The sequence below is a fragment of the Eutrigla gurnardus genome (genome assembly GCF_963514095.1).
Source record: "Eutrigla gurnardus genome assembly, chromosome: 23".
NCBI classification, from domain to species: Eukaryota; Metazoa; Chordata; class Actinopteri; order Perciformes; family Triglidae; genus Eutrigla; species Eutrigla gurnardus.
The window spans coordinates 18,938,219-18,951,156 of record NC_139934.1 but is presented as its reverse complement, the minus strand read 5'-3'; the positions used below and the strand labels follow the sequence as shown (position 1 = coordinate 18,951,156).

The window sequence follows — 12,938 nt, the reverse complement described above, 5'->3', positions numbered from 1 at the left end:
TTAAAATGTTCATTATTGAAAACATAATCTGGTAGTTAAGTCCCCGGCTTGTAAATAAAATAAAATCAAGGAAATTAAAAATGACTGTTAAAGAAAAAATATCTATTTTTAATCATAATTAATTACCTAAATGCTGCATGAATTAAATAGCTTGCATAACATATCTGAATATAAACGTAAACATAAGGGTAAGTATTTTTAGAAGTAAAAAAAATATGTGTCTGTTGCTATTTGAAAAGTTATTTCAGACAAACTGGTTTATATAAAATGTTACCATGACACATCATATCACTCTGAAATGACGGTTCATATTTAACTTGTGTGCCATGTAAAACAGGGGGGTTATCCCCGATAAACTGCATGCTGGGTAGGATGAGGTCGACTTTAGCATTCACTTCCATTTTAGCTGTTATCTAACCTGGACACATGATGAAAGAACACAATCATATTTATAGCACTGGCCAGAGGGGAGAGGTTGCTATCTCTCTCTCTCTCTCTCTCTCGCTCTCTCTCTCTCTATCACACACACCAGGGTTTCCTGCAGACCTTATTTGGCCAGGCGCCCCGCCCGGCCTGAAATCTGAGGCGCCCGGGCTAGAATGTCGGGCAAGAAAAAAAATAAATATGCAATGCATGCATGCGACACGGCAGCGCTTGAGAACTAATCTACCAGCGCACATAGATAGATTTGTGTTATAATTATTTAATGTTGATTCTTTAGTGCTGCGCTGTCTACCTGCAGCGCATTCTGCGCCATATCTCTCTCTCTCACACACACACACACACACACACACACACACACACACACACGCTACCAGTTCACGCTTCTCCGCGACGGTCGACAAACGCTTCTGCTGAGCTGTTGTTCATGTCGTTATTTTTTTCTTTATGGAGTAAACAACCTCATAAAATTAATACGCCATGTTTCTGTAACCAAGAAGTTTGTACACTTTTATTTATCCGTTCTCTCTCTCTCTGACACACACACACACAGACAGAGAGTGTGTATGGTAGTAGACAGTAGTAGCAGGGGCGGTCCTAGACCATTTGGTGCCTATAGGCGAGCTTTACTGATAAAGCTCGTATAGGCGAGCTTTATCCCCGCGAAAAAAGACCTCATGTTCAAAGGATTGCACATTTATTTAAACAATGATTATCCAAACAATGGTGGTGGCAGCTTCTTCCATCATCTCTCCGAGGAAAAATGAAATCAGGTGGTACGTGATACGGCCCTCTCCGAACCAACTCTGGTCTCATTACGTCTGTTACTGGAAGAGGCCAGTCAGCAGGATCAGCTGGAGGCGAATTGACAGTGTTTGTCGCATCTAGAGGGCACATGAAGCACACTTTCTCAACTTGTATTCAAGATAACTTACAACACACACACACACACACACACACACACACACACACACACACACACACACACACACACAAGATATAGAATAGATATAATGTAAATGTAATGCTATTGTGTGACTGCAGCATAAAGCATAACCTGATTTTGTTTTTAAAGAGAACATCCTTGAGCCAACTTAGATGAATAAAACTGGTCAGTTAAATTCCTGAGACACACCAAGTGTGGAATCAGTGGTGCAATCAGGATGAGCAGCTTGCACTCACCTGAACATCCAGGCTCAGTGGTTAGAGGCAGGGTGAGGCTGGCAGGAGGAGGAGCATGCTCTTGTAGTGTCTCCTCTGGTGGCTCTAGGTCCATAAACATAGAGAGAACACACAAGAGCAAATACATTGACTGGTTGAGACATCAGACATGGCACAACATATTGTCATTTTCACATAAGTCAATACATTTTTATCATCACAAACATTCACTGACACATTAAACTCACCTGAGGAAAGCGGAGCAGCTGAGGTGGATGGTTGTTCCTGGTCTGATGGTTCAGATGCTGGTGGTCCTAGATATTTAATAGTGAATCTAAAATGATATAAAAATAAATAAATAAACAAGTGTATTATCAACATGGAGTAAATCATTTCCATTTTTCAAGTGATATTATTTAAAGTTGCTAAGCATTTTAATTTTGACATTAATTTTATATAAATTCATATGTGCATACCTCTCTGTATAAACATAACTCTACCTGCATATATAATTTATTATTATTATGCTCAACTTTTTTGATACAATATTCCATCAGTATACTTATCTCCGTTCATCAGTCATATGCTCATCTTTTGCACCTCTGTCTATAAAGTCCACATGTTGATATCCTCATCTACATATGAGGCACTGACTCACTCAGCACTTTACTAGTTTGCACTCTGGTTAGATGTAAAACTGTATTTCACGGTATTTGAACTGGACAGTAAAGTTAAAACTAATCCAAAACTGAATCATACCTAATTTTCCTATATGGACAGTAATAATAGACTTTTCATTTTTAATTTCACAAAACACAATGAGATGCAAAGTGCTATATACTGTAGCTAGTGTCACTTGTACAGTGTTTTTCTTGAATAATAGCCAGCCAGTCAAGGCCAACCCGGGCCAGCAGTCTGAACCAGTCTTATGACAGTCTTATTATGACAACTTTGTGGCCGACTGCATGTTAATAATGACCAAACCGAGCCGAATGAAGCGGCGTCACACACCTTCATTGCTACTTAATGTTAGCTTACTAGTAAGATGACATTATGCTGCTAGCTAGCTAGCATGATTATATCACGAATGCTCGGTGAATTTAAAAAGTGTCTCATCAAAATGACATACCTTTCTCCTTCGCACGTTGCTCCTGCTCTTCTTTTCGGCGCTTACGAAAGTGCGCCCCGGATGGCTTTTGCTGTTTCATTTTTCGTACAGTCTGTAAGCCCTGGACACACAGCCGACCGACCGATCAGTGGCTCCATCACGACCCACTGATGCGCACACTGTGTGCGCGCTAACATGGTGTGACTGTGACTTGTAACAGCTAAAGGGGCAATACATCAGAATTGTCATTTCTTTTACTTAAGTTTAAATTATTTCTAATGTCAAAGTATTGATGTAGATAGAGTGATGGCAAAACCGTTGAAAAATAAATATATTTATAATATATTTCTTTTTTTTCTCGCCACATTTTTGGCACCCCTCACGAGATGGCGACCTAGGCAACCGCCTATGTCGCCTGTAGGAAGGACCGTCACTGAGTAGTAGTGCAGATATACCGTTGAAATACACATTTTTGTTTATCTACTCTTCACATTCATTAAATGTATTTTCTCTTCCCGTTTCCCAGTGCGAGTTTAGATACATAAATACGATCGCATTTGTCAATTGCGGTATTTTATTTTGAAAATTGACCGGATTGTCTCGTGTTTCTTTGTGTGATTTCCTGCCAGAAGTGACGCGTTCGCTCACTGCACGCGCAAAAAATAGAGCAGATGTTATGGCCAGTCCAGGAAGTCAGGACCCAGTTGCAGAGTTCAACAAAAATAAGTTTATTTAACAATAGGTGTGTGAACAGTTTCACAGAAAATTCTCAAACAAAGTAACAACACAAATCTCTCAAGGAAAAGTAGCGGTGAAAAAAGGCAAACTAAAAATCACGAGAACGAAAGTACAACTGAAAATAGTGACAAGGCACCAAAACTCGCTGATACAGGAAACAATCACTGGAGGGTTACCGCGAGGCGAGCGGCTGGAGACACGGGGTGCACAGGCTTGCTGCTGAAAAGCAAAGGAATCATCCGGCACAGGAGGCAAAGGGAGAGTGGCTTAAGAAGCCAGCCAATTTGGGCAGAACGAGCTGCAGGTGTGCCAGGTGCCCCATGCTCCAGGAGATCGCCCCGCCCCTTGGTGCACACTCTGCATGACAGGGAGAGAGATGTCAGTCACAAGCCAAAACATAACACAACAAAATTCAGGACCACAACAGCAGACGCCGAAACGATCGCTTTACAGCGCGAGACGGCCGCGCCTATTCGCGGCGCTTCGCGTCTGGTGTGAACTACACTATCGCTTAAAAAGGGCGCTGAAAGGAAGCAGGCTCTGTTCCGCGCCTATTCGCAGCGCTTCGAGGCCGGTGTGAACCAGGCGTCAGACGAGAGTATTCCATCCGACGCGCTGCAAGATGAGAACCTCAGCAAAAGATTTTCATCATCTGAAAAACTACCATCCTGGCGAGTAAAGAGTTTGAAAAAGCAGGTCCTAAGTGCATTAATGCCCCCCCCCCAAAAAAAAGAAAAGAAAGAAGCTGGAAGTGAAATTAAACAGCGACATCTGCTTGTCAAGAAAAATGCCCTAAAATAAATGCAACAGGTTGGCTTTTTTTGTTTTCTGAATTTGCTTTGTGTGCCAAGGGTTCCCACACTTCTTAGGCCATGACCCCAAAAATAAACAGTTCGTGTTTTGCATCATCATGTTTGTGGGTTTGTTGTTAAGCAACTTCTCTCATATTTTGAGAGCCAAAAATAATAATTGATTAAAGGTACAATATGTAAGAAATCTAAAGCAACTGGCCATAAAATCATCCTAATATGTCATAGAGACTCAGGAATAATGATCATATAACATACTGAACTCACCAACAACAACAGTACAGCCAAAAATTTCCCATTTAAAAAACGTTTGCGGACCGCAAATCATGTTTATGTTTTGAAAACATGTTTTGGCACGTGGCGCCACCCACTGGCATCTACAAATCATTGCAGTCAGTAGAGTCTCAGCTGCCGAGCAACCACGGGTTGGCAACGAAACCCAAAAGAGCTCGTTATGATTCACAAAAACGCCAAGATAAAAACCGAGGCAAAGCGAGGGACTATATAGGGGATGCATTTGAACGGTGGAGACAGTTGAAAGCTGAGAGGAATTTGAAATCGCATGCAGAATTGGCTACACTTCTCCTAGACAGGTAAGTTGGCTTGGCTAACTAAGTTAGCATCATAGCTTGACGGGGATGGACATTTCGAATACTTTGAACTGTCGAGTAACAACGTTATTCATTTCGATCATAGAAACAAACGTTAGCAACATAGACGTCGGAACTAGGGGTGCACACCCCCTCCCATCCGCCCCACATCAGCCTCCCCGCGGCATCCGAGCGCTCTTTCCCAGCCTTGCGCAGGTTGAAAACATGGCTGCGCAACACTAGGAAGCAGGAAAGACTTACGCATTACGCTAATCATAACTCTACACTATGTTAATTAATCGCTGTTGTTAGCTGTTGTTGTGAGCTGGACTCACGGAGCGGCTCCTGGTCAGTCCGACGCAGACCCCGTCAGTCACTGAGGATCAACAGCTGAGTGGCGGCGGCGAGGAGGCGGAGGCTCCGCTTTTATGTCAGCGTCATAACGCTTTTGGTGCGTGTTTAAAACAGTGGGTTTACTTCAAAACGCGAGCATCAGACGTTGTCAGAGCGTTTATGAACAGTGTTTCAGAGCTCCCCCTAAATGTCTCAAAGTAGGCTTTCAGGTAATTTCGCAGCATAACAGCGCCTTCCGGGTAAATAAGACGTAGCCTACGGCAAAATCTGGAATGAAAAATGGCACTGTTATTTCATCCCCGAATCCCATTCATAAACACAATATCTAATATCAGTTAACGAGTCGTTTTCCGTTTTTAAAACGAATAACGAGTCATTTTTCCATTTTTCGTTCTTTTATTTTGAAGCGAAAAACGGGAAACGACTCGTTATCTGTTTTGGCAGCAACGTACACGGACCATTTATCCACTTAATCATTAGGCGCGTTTCGAATCATGCATGCGCATGCATTTGCCTCGCAAAACCAGGCATTCTGGGAAAAAAACGTCACAAATGCTGGTGATAACTTCCCTTTGCGACATGTCACATGACTTTAAAAACTCACGGTATCTCCAGCTTTTCTGTGCAGATGGTCTCAAATAAGTGCGGACCTCATCGTTGCCCTAGTTGGTTAGAATTATCACGTGGTATTTCCCACGTGAGAAAATTCCTCAGCCTCCGTCAACAACGGGAGTTCAAATGCCTCGGCTCGAATTCGTCAGAGACGAAGAAAGCCAGCGCCACTGGGTAGACCATATTCTTGTGCCGTGAAGTTTCCCCTGGCTCGACAGTTTTTGTTATGTATATAATTATTAATAAAGTTTAAAAAAAAAAAAAGTCTGCGAAGTGCACCTGTGTCCGACTTGACGTGGTGGGAACTTGGCGTGTTTATGACGAGTTCCGGTGGATCCTCTCAAGTCTCGTGCATGCATAGGCGCAAATGCATGCGATCCGAAACGCATCCTCTCCCCCGACCGCCGTCCAGCTTGCTGACGGAGGATCCGCCAACAGCTCTGGCAACCTCGAGTCTGGAGGGGAGGGGGTGGAGGGGGAGGCGGATACGACTCGCCGCAGTGTTTTGAATTTGAGTGTCGTACCGTTTTTGGCCACATTCTTACATATGGCGCCTTTAAGCAACTTCTCTTTCATTTTGAGGGCAAAAATAATAATAGAACAATCTAATTAATTAATTAATTTATCCTTTTTTTGCAGAGAGTGGTTCTCGGCAACCGTTCAAAGGCGTTTTATGAATGCACCTGAAGTGGAATTAGTCATTGGAAACAGACAGTTTAATTCGCTTTATGCCAAAGGCTATTGTGACGTACTTCCGCTGAAATGTCAGCCACCGCGATTGCTTCCGGGAGCATAGGCGTCTATTTGTTTTGGTAGGTAGCTGCTACGCTAATGTTAGTTGACAAGACATGAAAAAGTCAACTTTTAAATACCAGAAAGTGTCTGGTACAACTGCGGAACACTGCTGTGTACCACAGTGCCAGGCATCTGCAAAGTACAATTCTGTACTTAGTTTTTTTACTTTTCCGGCCGATGAGGAGCTGAGGCGTAAGTGGATTGTCGCTATCCGCAGGGACAAATTTAGTGTAACGTCTCACACCCGGGTGTGTAGCCGGCACTTCAAAACTGAAGACATCCGTGAACCAGCAGCAGAAACAGGTCGACGGCTGTTGAAAAGGGGCTCTGTTCCTGTATTATTTGAGTGGAACAACTTCTCCCTTCCACCTACAAGACCAGGAGTTTGGGAGAGAAGGGAAAGACCACCGCCAGAGGATGACCGGGAGGACACACCGGATCACGTAGCATTCGACGTCCTCATGCAACACGACTACGCGTCGAAACCTGAAGCTGCAGTCGTTGATTTGGTGTTGGAGGAAAATACGTCTCTCCGGGAGGAAATTCGCCTGTTACGCCAACAGATCGAGGGCGTTACACTGAGGCAACGGTTTGGCATTCACCGTTTTGCGGCCTCGGACAAGGATATCAGGTTCTTTACAAGGTAAGTCTACTCTAGATATGTAGGCTGAGCCTGTGTGTGTGTGTGTGTGTGTGTGTGTGTGTGTTGGAGATTGTAAAGTACGATCATGTTGTGCTGTAGTGTTAGCTGTAGTAGGTATACTGTGATGTAGTAGTTAGCTGTAGTGGGTATACTGTGATGAACCCCAAATAATACATATCCTTGCCTATTTTAAGTGGGAATACTGAGGTGGTGATGCTTTTTAAGTGGGTATACTTATCACGTAGACTACACCACTGATGTGACGATTGTAAGCAATGAGTCAGGAGCACACTGTATGTAGGGGATTGCAGTATGTGTGTTCTGTCAGAAAAACTCTTGTGGTGTAATAGTAACACCGCCACCCAGGTACATTTAATTAAAGTTATTTGTGTACATTTTGTGTAGTTAATTATGAACAGTTTTTTATCTGTATCTGTATTCCATTTCTTTAGGTTTGCATCATATGATCTACTGATGCGTTTCTGGGGCTTGATTGCAAACTCTCTACCATCCATGGTCAGTGTTCGACAAGCACAGAGAGGAGCTCTCACAGAGTCAAACGCTTCCCATTCCCTGCAGCCCATTGACGAGTTTTTCTTATTTTTGAATTACCTTGCCCTTGGGTCCAAGCAACGGGACCTTGCTGACCGGTACAGTATCCATCAGTCCACGGTCAGCAGAATTATAACAACCTGGAGCAACTTCCTGTTCACAGTACTCGGCTCAGTGAGGATCTGGATACCCGAAGACGAGATACAGAGAAATCTGCCTGCAGACTTTAAGGACTACCCTGACACCACAGTCATCCTTGACTGCACTGAGCTGCGGTGTCAATGCCCATCTTCCCCTCTCCTCCAGAGTGAGGTATTTTCCTCCTACAAGTCCCACTGCACTCTGAAGGGGCTCATTGGGATCGCACCACATGGGCCAGTGACATTCGTCTCCGCGCTGTTTGCTGGGTCTATCAGCGACAAACAGATTACCCGTGAGTCTGGTGTCCTCAGTCTGCTCAAACCTGAGATGGCTGTCATGGTAGACAGGGGCTTCCTCATCAATGACATTGTGCCTTGCAAGGTCTACAGGCCACCCTTCCTCTCTGGCAGGTCTCAGATGTCTGCCTCTGAGGTTACGGAGACACAGGCCATAGCCCGTTTAAGGGTGCATGTTGAACGCTCCATTCGCCGGGTCAAGGAGCACAAGTTCTTTGATTCAGTGATTCCCCTACGGGTTTTTGGGAGCATTAACCAACTCTACACAGTGGCTTGTCTGCTTACCAACTATGAAAATGGGCCACTGGTAAAGGCTTGGGCAAAGAAGCCTGAGGTCTGAGGTCTTTCTAACATGTACATTTAAAAATCTTAATTTTGTTCAAGAATCCTTTTTATAACCCCTTTCAATTCCTTAATCTTATCAGTTTATAGAGTTGAGTGTATATTTGTTTAAATATTGTTATATTTGTTTGTATACACCTTTTGCTACCTTATTAAAATACTTCTTTGGTCAATCTTCTTTTGTTTGGTCTCATTTTTAATTACTGTCTCTTACCTTTTAAAACTTAAGCCATACAAAACACTGAAATGCTTAGATCCAAGTAATTTATTACTCATTGACCCTAAACATTACATCACAAACAAAAACACAATGCAGCAACATTTCACTGATGAGGTTGAAATTTATTTCCTACACAGTAGCTTCAAAAACATTTACACTGCGATCAATTCATTAGTTTGCCAAAAAGGCATTGAGGTAGAAATAAAAAAAGAAATAGTCAACTTTTTCTTTAATGGTTTGTATGACTTCCATGTCACGGGGAATTCTCTGGATAAACATGTCATCTGCTGTGTAAATGACAAAGTCACACCAGTCACACCCAGAAACCAACATTTGTCCCTGGACCTGCCAGTAATAAGGATGGGATTGTCTCAGTGTTTGTGTCCCATCCTTTATCCTAATGTAAGGGCAGTCCACATAGCTAGCTACGTTTGGGCATTTAATTTCTAATAGGCCAAACACTGGCTGCCCCACAGGATCATACACTATCCCATCAGGTGTTGACCCCATCCATGGTGCCTCAGGGTGGATCAGGAACCCACATGGGTAGTGGTTGACCTCCCTTACCTTGCAGTACTCCTCTAGTGCTACAGGCTCCAAGGCAAGACCCCGCCGCATGTCAGCAGTCTGATGACACGATCCCAGAAGCCTTTTTGCAAGGTTCTCAGCAGAGCTTTCCGCCCTGGTGTGGCAAACTTCTCTAAATTTAGTAGATGTGATGCGGCACCTCCTCAGTTGGTGCCACTCAACGCAGGAACTCTGCTCTCGTGTGCTCTTTTCAATTTGGTGTGCTGTCTCAAAAGATGTCACGAGGGATACCAAATGATGGTGCTGGTGTTCAGAAAGTACAAATGAACAGGTAGAGGGTCCGAGTCTGTAATATGACAGTGGCAGCTGTGGGGGAGAAGGGGCATCTGTGTGCGGACGGGTACTGGGGACTGTCCTTATTGGTAGCTGATAGGACAGCACACTTCCCTCCTGCACCGGACCGAACATGGACTCAACCAGAGGAACATTGCTGGATAGCGCCATTACGGTGATCATGGGAGCTTCATCTGCACTAAGTCCATGGTATGCCTCCTGAACTTTTAATGTGGAGATGTCTGGCAGAGGGCAGCTCACTCCTTTATACAAGTTGCTTCTGTGGAAAAAAAGACAAACAAATGTGTTGTAATTAAGAAGTAATAGTAGTAGTAGAAACACATACTTCATACTTAGTATATAGTATATAACTAACTATTATACTATATAGTATATATACTATATATATATATATATATATATATATATATATATATATATATATAATATATATAATTATATTATTATTATACTATACTTAGTATATAATATATAGTCATAACATCATACTAACACATACCTTATTCCTTCTGCAAGCCTCCTCTCTCTTGGTCTGGCTGATATGATGACCATGTCATTAACTGGACCAGGTTTAATACCCTGCATCAAAATACAAACATGTTTGAGAAACATTCAAGAGATATCCATACTTAATGACAGTCATGAAAGTCATTAAAAGGCTTGCTACCATGGTCCTTGGTTTGTGCCACTTTTGTTCAGTTTCTGTGCAGCTGAACACTGGGGGAACTGATGTAAGCCTCAGCTGGGAGTAGTGCGCCGTCTGGTACAGTAGAGCTGCCACATGACAGCACAAAGCTGTACCTGCCACACAGGTACACTGGCATCTCTCCAACACCACCAGCTTAGAATCCCTTAGCACACCTCTGTTACAAACCCAAATATTTGTTAGAAAAAATGTACCAGCTAAAACTGCAATTAAAAACAGACAGCCTTTCACACACTACATTTTGTTAGTGAAACTTTGTTAGTGAACTTTTAAATATGTAAATGATACAGGGATTGATACAATTTAGCCTAGAGTTGACCATGTCAAATGTAATAGGATTGATCAGGATTAATCTCATTTTACTCATTTTAAAATAGCAGTGCAGAATAAGTAACGATAACTTCTAACAAAATCTTGCTTCTGTGGGAGTCATTCATTTTACATTCTTTCTGGTACAACCTGTATTCATATCACATGATATCTCAGGTACCATATGATTAATATAGTGCAATGATTGTGTTTTATCTGTATCTAATTCACAGCAATGATATAACTCACAGAAACATGATTTTGACAAACAGGAACCTGTTTCTTTTGAACCTGAACTGAACTGAACTGAACTGAACTGAACCTGCAGGCTGACTTTCCCTTACACTCAGACAGTGAGGCTTCTGGCTTTTCCTCATAGATCGGAAGCACTCCGACCTAACCGTGACCTCTCCTCCTGACTCCTTGTTTGCAACTGTGATTAACATTGAGGTTAGGGTATCGCATTTTCAGAAACACAAATGATTCACGACATTAACCTATCACTCTGCTTACGTTGTTAACACTACTTCTTCACTGTGCTAACTTTGGCTAGTAAAAAGCCAATGAGTGTAGCTTCTATCGTCGTTTGATAAACTCAAAACAGTGGCTTGTTACCTTACCTTCGTAGTTGTGTATATAGCTGGCCACATACAGTTTAAATCCTTTATCTCTTTTTGCCGTTGGTGTCTTTGATGTGGCCTGGATGATTCGGTGAACATCGTTTACCGTTATCCTCGGCAGGTCCTGCAGTGATCTCGTGAAAAACGCCATAGCAGAGAAAACGGGCTCTGGCTAAAGTTAACGTCAACGTAAACCGGAAGTTGTGCTACTGGCTGAAAAGTCCGGAAGCATCCGAACGGAAGTCCGCGGCATATAGGGTATTTTAATTAATTTTTAAGTTGATGCAGTAAGTTACTGTACAGTGTATATCCAAAAGCATTTTATTAGAAAATTCCACAGTGAAACATTCTGTACATTTGTGAGAAGATACCTGAGGTCATCTAGAATGCACCTGACGTGGAATTAGTAATTGGAAACAGACGGTTTAATTTTAATTAATTTTTAACCTCAGGTCATATTTTACTATACAAGAAATAATCAAGGGCTTTTTATTCAAATATTCCACAGTGAAAAATTCTGTAATTTTTGGAGAAGATACCTTGGGTCATCTAGAATGCACCTGAAGTGGAATTAGTGATTGAAAACAGACAGTTTAATTTTAATTAATTTTTAAGTTGATGTAGTAAGTTATTGTACAGTATATATCCAAAAGCATTTTATTAGAAAATTCCACAGTGAAAAATTCTGTAAGTTTGTGAGAAGATACCTGAGGTCATCTAGAATGCATCTGAAGTGGAATTAGTGATTGGAAACAGTTTAATTTTAATTAATTTTTAACTTGATGTCATATTTTACTGTACAGTATATATTCAAAGGCGTTTTATTCAGAAATTCCACAGTGAAAAATTCTGTAAGTTTGTGAGAAGATACCTGAGGTCATCTAGAATGCATCTGAAGTTGAATTAGTGATTGGAAACAGACAGTTTAATTTTAATTAATTTTTAACTTAATGTCATATTTTACTGTACAAGAAATAATCAAGGGCTTTTTATTCAAATATTCCACAGTGAAAAATTCTGTAATTTTTGGAGAAGATACCTTGGGTCATCTAGAATGCACCTGAAGTGGAATTAGTGATTGAAAACAGACAGTTTAATTTTAATTAATTTTTAACTTGATGTCATATTTTAGTGTACAGTAATGCGTAATCCTAATGCGTTTTATTAGGAAATTCCACAGTGAAAAGTTCTGTAAGTTTGTGAGAAGATACCTGAAGTCTTGTAGAATGCACCTGATGTGAAATTAGTCACTGGAAACAGACAGTTTAATTTTAATTATTTTTTCAAGATTATTTAAGATCATATTTTACTGCACAGGAAATATGCAAAGGCATTTATTCTGATATTCCACAGAGAAAATTTACGTGAATATAATGCAAATTTATCTTATTTCCAAATTAATCCTGTATATGTATGGAGCTAGAACAGTCTCATAATTCATAAATGCACACAGAAATTCATAAATGCACAAAAAAGATTTACAAATGTATTTGGGGATTTGTCTGACATGTGACTCAAAACACAAATACATTTTCAATGCACACACAAATATGTTTCATTTCATATGTAAGTAAAAAATATTCACATATAAAAAACAAGATTCATAAACATATTTCCAA

The 12,938-nt window shown here is 41.3% G+C and overlaps 2 protein-coding genes across 2 annotated transcripts; one reads left to right on the top strand and one right to left on the bottom strand.

Annotated features, from left to right (window-relative positions):
* The first annotated feature begins 7,036 nt into the window (after positions 1-7,036).
* LOC311008942 (uncharacterized protein) lies at positions 7,037-8,711 on the top strand. Its single transcript, XM_084002904.1, has 2 exons — positions 7,037-7,251; positions 7,704-8,711. Exons 1-2 carry the CDS (start codon positions 7,070-7,072, stop codon positions 8,578-8,580), a joined length of 1,059 nt encoding a protein of 352 aa, XP_083859030.1. The 5' UTR covers positions 7,037-7,069; the 3' UTR covers positions 8,581-8,711.
* A 100-nt stretch (positions 8,712-8,811) lies between these two features.
* LOC311009479 (uncharacterized protein) lies at positions 8,812-11,470 on the bottom strand (the record flags this gene model as incomplete). Its single annotated transcript, XM_084003677.1, has 5 exons — positions 8,812-9,943; positions 10,184-10,263; positions 10,352-10,547; positions 10,949-11,132; positions 11,320-11,470. The coding sequence occupies 5 exons, from the start codon at positions 11,468-11,470 to the stop codon at positions 8,974-8,976; spliced, it is 1,581 nt and encodes a 526-aa protein (XP_083859803.1). The 3' UTR covers positions 8,812-8,973.
* Between the last annotated feature and the right edge of the window lie 1,468 nt (positions 11,471-12,938).

Bases quoted from the DNA above. Each gene is read 5' to 3' on its own strand.
- LOC311008942 (XM_084002904.1), top strand. From the start codon at position 7,070: ATGCAACACGACTACGCGTCGAAACCTGAAGCTGCAGTCGTTGATTTG. The intron at 7,252-7,703 runs GTAAGTCTACTC...CCATTTCTTTAG, and splicing joins GATATCAGGTTCTTTACAAG to GTTTGCATCATATGATCTAC.